General features: G+C 29.6%; 1 protein-coding gene across 6 annotated transcripts in view; it reads left to right on the top strand.

The window, feature by feature from the left end:
- The window catches only part of LOC106465835 (CREB-binding protein-like), a 122,672-nt gene that overhangs the window by 84,374 nt on the left and 25,948 nt on the right, over positions 1-12,350 (top strand). For all 6 annotated transcript variants that reach the window (XM_022393785.1, XM_022393787.1, XM_022393786.1 and 3 more), the window contains 2 exons: positions 6,080-6,227; positions 9,465-9,611. In XM_022393785.1, coding sequence (XP_022249493.1) covers positions 6,080-6,227; positions 9,465-9,611 — 295 coding nt within the window. The remainder of the gene's footprint in view (positions 1-6,079; positions 6,228-9,464; positions 9,612-12,350) is intronic.

Raw genomic sequence — 12,350 nt, 5'->3', positions numbered from 1 at the left:
GATTTTTAAAAATCAATGAAACCGTGTTCTAATTCAGCAGATTTAAAATATGAATCATTACTTATTAAACATGTAGCATTAGACAAAGGTTTCTCAATTCATATTCTTGATAGATCCATGAGAAAATTTAACAAAATAAATGTTGATCAAAAAAGTGAACTAAAATCAGCATTTGTTAATATAGTCAAATATGAAACAGTAAAATCTAAAGATGAAATAAATGTAATGGAAAAAACAGGTATATATAAAGTTTAGTGTGAATGTGGTTGTGCATACATTGGTCAAAGTAGAAGAAATTAACATAAGAGAAATGTTAAAAACAAAAGTGAAAATTCTGCATTTGCTGAACATGTAAATTATACAGTGGGAAAAAAATGGTTATTTTGGCTCAACCAAATAATATGACTTCTAGAAATATTAGAGAAACCATTGAAATAATGAAATACAGCAAAAACAACATGATCTCCAATAAAGATGAAGGGTTAGAAATTCAGAAATTATGTAGATGGGGTGATCTTCTTTGTTTGAATTGTAAACTAGTGTCACATGATTATGGCTTTTGTACTTGTATAGCACACAATAACTTTTTTACACTCCTGAAGAAGGCATTAAAACATCTAGTGACTTTTACAACCATTGATCAATTTAAATAAAGATTTTAGTTGTGTATCATAAAAGATTTGTGGATTTTAATATTTAATTATTTCAAGTAATTTGGACACTTGTGCAGGGAATGGGTGTCCAAATTACTTGAAATAGGTATTTAAAAACACAGTGAAATTACTTTTAAGGACATTTATTCAAAAAATTCAATTTTCACAACACATTAAGTTTTACCTAAACCTTTGATTTTCAAAAAACAAAAATTACACTATCTAAATTAAAGCTTCTTGATATATCACATTGGATATTGTTCCTCCTGACAATATAAAGAGGTTTTGATGAGATTCAAACCTTAAACATCCTACATAGAATTGACCATGTGAAAAGCAAGGCTGCTTTAGGAACAATCCAGCAACTTTTAATCTTTGACCTTGTGCCTTATTAATTTGCATTGCAAAAAATTGTAAATGGAAATTGGAGCCTTCTAAATTGAAAAGGGTAATCATATGGTAGCAAAGGAATTCTTGGAATGAAGATATCTTCACCTTTGGCATGACCAGTTGATTCAATAACATGTGGCAGTAAAGTATTAACGACTAATCTTGTGCCATTACTTAATTTTGGAGGACCAATATTTCTCAACAACATTATTGGTGAACCAGTCTTTAATTTCAGATTGTGACCTGGCGTCCTTGGTGGGTCAAGAGAATTTAGGAATTCAGTTGGATAATTTACAGCATCAACTGTAACTGGAACACTGACAGTTGAGTTGTGGGTGAATTCCTATCTGGGAACCTTTTGCAATAATTGATAATTTATGTCATGAACAGTATCATTTCAAGGTGCAAGAATTACTATTTTACACAGCCATTAATTTTTGACAAATATTAGGGGAACACCTTTTCCTTTATCTATTGTACAACCTTAACAAAGTTATCACATTTGTCTGGAATAGTAATGTAGTTATTTGATTAACTTAACTAACTTAAGAAGAAGTTTCTGAATTAAACTGTTTGCATTTATATAACCAAAGAAAATAAAAATAAACCACAAATTACATGTACATTAAGCATTTAACATAAATAACATTGTTGACCTAACAACAATATTGTGACTGTTGTCGCAATGGGATGGTATATAGTGTTGAATAATACCAAAAGGACCATGACACGAAGACAAACTGAATTAAAAGCCAAAAATTAGTTTTTGTGGGAAACCTGGTGTGAATTTTGCCTCTTCATGTTATTTCTGGGGTCCATAGGAGTCGTCATGCCAAGTTTGATGGTAATTGGTCATATAGTATGCGAGGAGTTAGCAGACAGACAAACATACCATTTCACTTTTATATATTTATGTAGATTGTTTTAAGCACCAAACTAAAACGTTTATGACTACAACAGATAAGAAATCACTGACAAACTAAAATGCTTGCAGCCTATATTTCGATAATAGTAGTAAGATTATAATCATTCAATGAAGATACTGCACGGTTATATTTATATTACGTTCTACGTCATACCAAAGATTTTCAGATTTTAAACCTCAAAAATGTTTTAAACCAACTGTTTTATGAGTGGTAAACTGGATATCTTTATGGTAAAGTTCATTTATTTATACATGTTATTTACATGAACATAAAACAGTGTTAGGAACTTCATATCTTAAAATTTGTAATGACTTTAAGCTTTTTATTCTTTTATTTTTTTGAATTACTTGTATCTAGTCATTTATTTATTCTTTTCCTGAGAAATTATCTTAATTAACTTCATGTTTAGGCTTCCAACTATTATTTTTTTGTGTGTTTTTTAATTCTCGTAACTTCTCCATTTAGTGTTCATTGCTTTACTTTACTCGTATGCGATTGTTGCATATGTGGCATTAGTTGGTGTCATTCACAAGAATTGTCATCACCAAATGCAAAGCCTGATTACTGTTCACTTTTATGAGGAGAATTATATATTTCATTGAAACTAAAGTAACTTGCTGTTTGTTTATAATAACATATAGAAATGCTAAAAATAAAACAGTATATTTTGAAATTATTTTAGTCTTTTAAGGGAGTGATTTGAAAATTTAATAAAATTTCACAAAATTGTTTGAATACTGTAAAGTGACAAAAACTAGCATCAGTGCACACCTTATTTTATTGTTTCAGACACATGCCACACATTTATATCTTTTTGTTTTTAAAAATGTGTTAGTACCTTGGAGAAAAGGATAAAGTTCTTCACTACAATTGTAAATAAAGCCTCTTAAATTTGTAAGTATTCTTTTAATAAAACATAAGAAACCTGTTCTAGCCCCATTATGATTCTATGAGTTTTTCTCATGGTGGAAAATTGGTTATTTGCCAAAGAAAGTGGGCATAAAACCTATATATTTCTGGAGAATGAGCATATGTTTTCATATCACTGTCTATTTATTTTTATTAAAAATGAGTTGGAAGACCTCTTAGTGGCACAGCACTCTCATGGTGTTTAGGTTTATACAGTCAAAAGTTTTTGACATTTAGTGCATTGTTTTCTTTGACACTTACTCTGTTTCTGCTACACATCTCTTGGATTTACTGTGAATGAGGTACTAGGATATTGATTTAGAGAACATATCACTGGGCAACAAAAATTTTTCTCTGCCACTAGAAAAAAATGCAGTAATTTCACAATGCTGATTCTAAAAATCATATTGAAAATTACTGAACATCTCCAGTTTTTGAGTTATAACAGATTTTTTTTAAATATTCTTATATGTTCTTAAAATAATGTTTTCTTTAATAACTTTATTTATTCATTGAAAATTACATTTAAGAATGTTCAAAAACAGTATATAATAATAATACTAGTTTAAAAAAGCAGTGAGTATAATAATATTGTAAATACAATCATGCTATGTTCAAACCTTCCATCATGGTATTAGTTTTTGTTACAAAATATCTGCTTAAGTTGTTGTGCCTTTTGACCTTCTCAGATTCGTACTTTAATCACCCATAACCACAGGATTCCATCATCATTGATATTGCTGCTCTATTGTAGAAATATCTTAGTGGAATTGCTCACCATGCTCATTCTCACTGCACCTAGATCAGTGGGAGTTTAAGTAGTGCATATTTAGTGACATCCTAGACCCTATTTTACTGTTGTTCTCAAGCATATCATCAATCATCACAGCATAATTTTCATCTCTGTAATTTCTTAAGATATTTTTGACAATGAATTTAAATGATGACCCAACAAAGATACCTCCTTTCATTTTTGTTTCACTGATTTTTGGAAACTTGTCAGACAAATATCTGAAACCATTACCATCTTTGTTCATTCCTTTTACAATATGTTTCATGAGTTCCAGTTTAATATGAAGTGAGAGCAGAAACACATTTTGATGATTCAACGAAGGTTGATACTCAATATTTTATTTCTCTGGCTTGTAATTCTCTCTCACTGGCCATTCCTTCTTTTTGCAATGATTTTTATGATGTCAGCTGCCCCAAAAGACACAAAAAGCAATATTTGGTATACCCACTCTGCAGTTATTCCCATTATATCAAAATCCTCCATTCCTTCCAGTGCTTTAAAGTCATTGTTTTATTTCTTATTCTTCTAGTTTTAAAATAATAACAATTAAGCCTACCCTTATAACTACTTCTATACTCATTTCCTATGTTAATCTTTTCTCTGCCTCTTATTCTTTTTGCATTTAGTTTATCCTGGCCCTCACCACTGTCTAGTCCTAGTTTAAAACTTCCCTTACAGCTGAGTTAATAGCCCTTGCAAACAAGCCAGCCACTATCCTATTTAAATGTAAACCACCCATTCCAAAAAAGCTACCTTCTTCCATTGAAGTGATCCCACGAGTCCAACCAGCCTATCTGCTGATCTTTACTTTTAGACCACCACATATGTTTTACCTATGGTGATCATATTTGATGGCCTCAAGTATAATCTGCATCCTTTGATAAGTTTCATGTTCACAGCATGAGCAACAGGAATCAGTGGCTTAATGTTCCCATTGTGCAAAAAATACAGCTTTTAGACTAACGTTAGATGAGTCAATAAAAAGTATCCATTCTTGAGGATAATGTTCATTGCCTAATTCTTACATTAGTGAATCAAAATTTTTATCGAAACACAAAGTATCTTGTATGCTGTAGTGAGAATCAAGACATTGATGGTGAATTCGGTAAATTGGAGCTAATAAATTACATTACTGTAAACAAGAACCAAGAAGTTCCCCATGCTGCTTTGATAGAGATAAGTCTTGAATCAAATCATTTTGCTTTTCTTGTGTGATCAGATGAAACAGTTTATGTTGAAGTGCTACAGGAATAGCATCACTAGATGTAAAGGATGAAGATGATTCATTATCATCTTTGCAGGATAACTCTTCTGTTTCCCAATTTTCTGGTGGATGTGGCACTGGAAGACCATCCATTCCCATGAGGTACTAATTTAATTGCAGATGCAGTATCTGGATGTGTGCTGTTTAGTTTTCCTGAATATCCAAAAACTTTAGGCTTATGCCATATCATGGGAACTACAAATGGCACACTTGCTCTCTTTTTATTTAGCTAGATGTGCAAACTGTACAATGCACATGTGGAACCCAATTTTGTCTTTACCTTTTGTGTGGTGTTTTATGTTCTTGAAACTGTAATATTATTTTCCACAAATGTAGGAGAAACTGTTTGGGTGATTTTTGCACTTTTGGACTGTACTTGAACTGGAGGTAGCCAGTATTTCAAATGATTTTCTAAAATATATATTAGTTTATGTTTACAGAACCAGAGTTTAAAAGATTAAAAAAAAAAGTTTTGCAGAATTTGATTATATTGAGGTATGATGCGAGGAAGAAGATCAGACTTTATTTTGACTGTGTTTGGAGTAAGATGAAGTGACCAATGGAATGATGAAAGGAATTTGAATCCACTCCTTTTATGTTGGGTCAAGGGACTTCTCAAACATTCTAGCAAACTGAGTGAGAGAGGAGGGTTTTATGATTCCTGGGTGGAGCAGATGAGCATGGGAATAAAGGAAAAGTGATGCAAGTTGCTAAAATTATATCAAAAACAAATAGCATATCTGAACAATATATTTAGAATTTTACACCAATACAATACAGTCAGTGTTTGAAGTTTTCAAAAATGTATGCCTTTTACTCATTAAACTGTTTAAGTAAATTTTATTTTACAGCATAAATTTTTTGTACTGACTTGGTTGCATGGTATTTCACATAGTGAGATCTTACAATAACTTAAAATCTTCAAAAGCAATGGACAAATTCTGACTACATTTTTGAAATCAGCACCATCAAATTACCCTGAATCACTTGAGTTTTCTCCAGTAGCAAATGTATTATTGTCCAGTGTAATCTGTATTGTTTTTAGTCTTAGTATGAATTTATTCCTATAAATACATAATATTTATATTATTTTTAAAACTTAATGTCTATGGATATCCATGTTGTGTGTCTCATGTTTTTGTAGGATTCCCTCAGACTAAGCTAGGAAATTACATAGAGAACAGGGTGAATAATTTTATCAGGAAGAAGGAAGTAGGAGCTGGAGAGGTGACTGTTAGAGTTGTTGCTAGTGGAGATAAGGTTGTGGAATTGAAGTCTGGAATCAGAAGTCGGTGAGTATTTTCTTTTGAAGCATAATGTTCATCTTGTAGTTCCAAGATGAAAAGTGATGTTGATTTTCATTTTATAACAAAGCTTAACTTTTAAAATTTTGATATTATGTAAACCTAATACAACAGTTTCAGTTTCTCGGATCATTTATTTAGTATTTGAGCTGTTAGCCATTTCATTGCTACATGGTCCATCTGAAAGATGCACTTCTGAGCAATAAAAAAAAATCTATGAAAAAGAGACAACCAAACAAACAAGAAAGAATAGGATAATGTAAAAATTGTAACAATATTATTCAAGTATTCAGAACAGACTTAATTGTAGTGGAGCTGTGTTGTTATTTAAGTTCAGAGTTCGTTTTAATAGATAAACTTTCTTTAATTAATATTTGAATAATGAATGATCTTGATGAAATGACTTTGAAATTTGTAATGAAGATGGAGTGGTTGCTGTTTTCAGTATGTGTGCAAATTGTGGAATCTGGTGGATTTGATAGTTTGTTACCAGTTCTACTTGATACTCTGGTATGTTTGCAGATTCACAGGTGTAATTGGCATGTACTTTTGCCTATGTAAGAGGCATTACAGCCACCATATGTGTATTTATATATTCAAGTGCATGGTAGGACATCTGTGGCCTTTTCTTTCTACCTTTCAAAGAGACAAGTTCATGATGTTCTTTTCATCTAATATCTTGACAACAGTATCAAAATTTTAATGGTCATTAAGAATGAAGTTTCAGCCAGGCTCTTTCAGCAGATTAACTTGTTGCCATTGATGTTAATGACAAGAAGAATCATGTCACTTACAAGAACATTAACAATGACATCCTCACAAAAAAAAAGTTTAAAAGAGTCAACTGGTGCAAGTTAAAGGTAGTAATGGAATTTCTATTGAATGTAAAATATTCCTTCTTGAGTTGCTTCAGAAAGTTTGCAGTAAATCTCTTGTATTGTACCCCTTGGGAATGAACTTTTCATCTTTGAACTTTAAATAAATAAATACCAGTTATTACAAATGCAGAACCAACTTGAAGAAAGTTGTTGAAATTTTTGTTAAATTCAGCTTTCTGGACAACATCCCAACTAAAAGAGTTGATGAACTTCTATAACCCTATATGAAGACTGATGACAGGTTTTATGAAGTATTAAAGATGTTCCTTGCATTGTTACATTACCAGGCTCGACTAGAAAAGTTTTTGCAAAACAAGAGTTTAAGATAAAAAACCTAATTAAACAGTCCTTAGTAGAATAGAAATGTCTTATTATGGTACATCGGTGGAAGGAGTTCTAAGTGTTGCCATTAAAAATCTGTTGCTGGTGTCACTAATCATGTCAAAACATAAATATGAACTTTACCTTTAGAGGCAAAGTGAAAAAAGAAAAACATCAGAGAAGCAAAAAAAATGTTTTATAGAGGATGTGAAAAAGCTAAAATTTACTAAGAAAATAGATTTCCTTATGAAATCAACAGATCAGTTCTCTGAGAAGGCAGATAATATTGGAAATCTTGCATTTTTTGTTAAGAATAAGTGCAAGGGAAAATGAACAGGTAGAAAAATGAAGATATAGGTGGATTCTAAGATTTTCACTTAAACATCATTAATTCATATCAAGTAATTGTTAGAGCCAACCAGTTTGTTTTATGACTTTGTGAGTCAAAACTTTTTTGGCATTTGAAGAATTTTGGAACAATGTAATGTTTGAAGGAGACCATATCCATAAGTATTAATAATTGCTATACATTTTGCCCATGTATTTTTACAAGCATAAGATTGTTTCATGTTTGTTACTTTTGTATGCAGAATTTTATAATGATTTATCCTTGTGGAACTCCATAATATTTGAAACACTAAAGCACTGTAGGTTAGTTTTGAAATTTATAAAAACTGGATGAGGCTATAAAAGCATCTTATATGAACATGGTTAAGTTGTGGTTCCAGATTTCTTCTCTTTTATCTGTACCAGGATGTTTCTTAAAATTGCATATGGATCTTTGTGATTAATCATTAAGTTCATTAACTTTGAGCATTAATTAGTGTCATAATCAATCAAAATTACAGTTAACTCAATAAATGTCACAAAGGTAATCAGATTTATTTTTCTGATTAATACTGTTTTTGATTATTCCAACCATCCAAGTAATCAAAGTATTACTGTTATGATTTCTCATTATTATTTCATTAATTCAAGCTTAATTGATTAATTTCATGACTCAATAAAATAATTGACTAATTGAAGCTAGTGTTCCAAGTTATACAATATTTAATTATTTCAACTATATCCATCTCATTTGAATAATCGATTAGCAAATCACACTTATCTCCCAGCTGTAATTGTAAATTTCAGTGTTTTTGCATTATTTTATCTGTACTTGTATACATAATAAAACACTACAAGCTTTGGAGTGTTATTTCTTTCACTTGTTTCATAACTTAAAAGGTCATTTTTCTGGATGTAATTTTATAGCTAACCTGTGATAAAAATGATTATATACCACTTTTCAACTAAACCTAAATCACCTGAATTAAATGTTTTTCAAAATGTACAAACATAAAATACATTCCTAATATGAATTAAAAACATTAGAATATTCTAAGAAAAATTAGTTAAAGCTTATCAAGTATACTTTATTTTCAATTCCTTTTCTTTTGATTAAACCTGAATGTTAATTACATTTTCTCCTGTCATTATAGAAAAGCAGTGTATTTCCATAATTTTTAACAAATTAATACAAAATATGCCTCTTACTTGTCATTTTTTTTTTATTCCTAGTATTAGTTTTATGATTGCACAGCTTCTGCTAACCGAACTCAACTATTGTTATTTTTTACCTCTTTTGTTATATTAAAACTACAAATACTGTAAACTATAATAACAAAGATATTTTATTTTTCATTAGTATTTTATTTAATTTTAATTCTAGAAATGTAATATAACTTTTAGAATGTCTAAGTTCTGGTGCATTCTGCATTGTTCACACAGACAAGTTAAGATTTAGGATGAATTTGTATAAAGTCCATGTCAGATTTCCCAGTATATGCCACCAAACATTTTAAGAAATGTATTTTGACCAAATTCAAAATTTTGAAAGAAGCCTATTTTAATTAATTAATTTATTTATTTATTTATTTATTTTTTTGGTGGCTGAAATAGAACGTACAATTTAATCAAAGTTGCTAATTATGGTTTTAATAAAGTGAAAGATAAAGTTCAGTTATTTTCTATTGTTTGTTGGCAGGTTAATAGAGAATGGACAGGTTCCTGAGCAGTTTCCATATAGAGCTAAAGCTTTATTTGCTTTTGAAGAAGTTGATGGGGTAGATGTATGTTTTTTCGGAATGCATGTGCAAGAGTATGGTTCCGAGTGTCCTATGCCAAATATGAGGTGAGTTTTCCAATTTAATAACATATAACCCTCTAAGGGCCTTGTCTGTTGATTAGAAAAATCATACTCTTTCTTTTTCTTCTTTCTGTTACAGAAACAAAATACACTAAACTTGATACAGACTTTCTGAAAAACATATAATTTCTCTAAAAAGAAATTAGTACTTTTGTGACTTTTTATCTTCTGGATTTTTTGAAAGTTCATTTTAAAACACTGTTATAAAAGGACTTCCATTTGTCTGAGATTTCTCATATACTTAGGTTAGCAACCTAATATCTGAATAAAATGTCTAATATAATATTCGTTTCTGATTTTCTTCTAATAATACCATACAAAATTTGCCTATGATCATTAGTCTATACAATATGAAACTGTATGAAATAAATGCATAGAACCAAGACATTTCTTTATCTATTACTGAACCAAAAGCTATATTTTATATATCCAACTCGTTTTAACTTGTTTTATATTCATTAATCTACTTTATTTTTCTTTTAATACTATTTTTATTTTGCTCTGAAGCAGTTATGTAACTCAATTAAAAAACTCAGCAAGTCCATGAATAATTTTATACAATGGAAATTATTGCACATTTCAATAGGCCTTAGTACATGCCAACCATAATTATCCTCTTCAGTTCTTGTTGTTGAGAAATATTTCTGTAGCTCTGAATAGAAAATAATACAACACAGAGATATAACAGCAACATGAAAAATTTCTCTACAAACTTTGAAAATTTTCAGGTCTTTAATAAATTGTGAACAAAAAGCACTATTTCACCTTTCAGTTGTGACTTTACCAGATTACTTTTACAGAACTTTTAGAGAAATTCAATTACAAATTATTTAAAAGTTGTTATGAAACAAAATTTGGCAAGCTTTTTATAAACATGAGAATTTTCATACACAAACAAATCAGGTTTAAAATAAAGTATTTTACAAAGTCAGTCTGATTCTGACTGGTTTAGTTACAAAGTAATTTTCATGTTAAGAATCAGAGCATTTTTTTTTTTAGAATAACTGCAGTTTTAACATATATTACAGTTATTTATTCTACATGACCTTGGGTTCCTAACAGTTTCACATCTAATTTCATTTAATTTTATTGTTTTGTTTGCTCTTTGAACTGTGTCAGATTACTAAACTAGAGTAACAAAAAGCAAAAATCACCCAGCGAGAGCATAGCTGAAATTACAGTAAACAAGTATTAAATTACATAAAGCAGTTTGTGTGCATACATTGCAAATAAATTTTTAATTTAATTTTTTCATTTACGTTTCCTTATCTAATCTAACAAGTTAGTTACATTGTAATTATTTTTATAACAATAATTTAAAAGTATACATAAAACAAACAGGAATTTAGTACTTACGTAAGTCTTTTACCTTTCTGTACAATATCAATAACTATAATAACTTAACTGGCTTTCTAATTAAACTGTCAGTTGCTTAAAATATTTGAGGTGACTTAGTGATTGTGAAGACTGAAACTGTAGGCTGAATAATTCAGTACCTTTCATCAGAACAAGCTAGCCTTACAAGGAATTCAGTAAATTAAAATCTTTTTCCATTAATTTACTATAAATAATCCAATAGCAAATGTCAAAGAGAATTATTGACATATTATTGAAAGTCGGGTGTGGGTTCGATTTTCTTGTTTATATCTTGGTAAAAGCAAGAAGATTGGAGTCTATAAATTTGGATTATGTCTTAACAATATCTATAAAGATGTATACCTTGTATTAAAACTCAGAAGCTTAAATAAGGGTGGAAATAATATATATAAAAAGGGTATTTCTTAGTGAAGGAATGTCACATGATACAAATGAAGATTGTGAATTTATTTAAATATTTCCCTTTGAAATTAAGAAATTATAGCTTGGAAAATATTACATATTGAATTATAGAATACATTTTGATAGAGAGTTTACTGACATCTATGCTTTCTATTTAACAAACACAGTTAAATGAATAAGCTATTCAACAGTCAACATTTTCTTTGAGCAAATAAAGAATACAGAATAATTGATTAGTTGTTTAAACATTTGTTTAACAACAAGTAAAATAATGAATAATAATTTGTAACTGTTTTGTTAATAAAACTTATCCTAAGTTGTGCATAATTACAATTTTTTTAAAGAGGACCTCTACAAATATAGTTCAGAAGAAAAAACATGACATTATTGATTAAAGTAATTAGTTTTGAAAGTTATATATAATATAATATGAGATCATTATTTTATAAACTTACCACTGTTTATTAATTTTATTACATAAAATATAGTTCAAATCTATAGCTGCATAACATGTACCATAAGGAAAACATTTAGTTAAATAAAATGTGTGTGTGTGTATGTATATATATGAGTTTTAGAATAAGAGTTGTGCTTTACTAAACCCAAGATGATACCAAAATTGGTCCTCTGGGAACTTTGGAATTACGGGCAAGCTCATTTTCCTGCAAAAATTTTGTTTTTCACAAATGACTGGAAGTCAGTTACATAGTTTTACTTTTTGCAGGCAATTTATAAAACATTTTTAAATGTTGCATTAACTGAATCTGTTTAGAAGTTCTAGAAGTTATGCAAAATGTACAAAAGCACTTTCATTCTTTACATGGACATCAACTTGCACTCCAACTATACACCTGGAAAAAAGTTAAGCACCCCCCAAATATTTTCAAGTGATTCAGATTCGACGTTCTTGTGACTGATTATAAATTACCATTCAATCTAAACGTG

The sequence above is a fragment of the Limulus polyphemus genome, unplaced genomic scaffold (genome assembly GCF_000517525.1).
Source record: "Limulus polyphemus unplaced genomic scaffold, Limulus_polyphemus-2.1.2 Scaffold2067, whole genome shotgun sequence".
Lineage (NCBI taxonomy): Eukaryota > Metazoa > Arthropoda > Merostomata > Xiphosura > Limulidae > Limulus > Limulus polyphemus.
The sequence above is the reverse complement of the archived record's forward strand: the minus strand, read 5'-3'. Positions and strand labels throughout refer to the sequence as shown.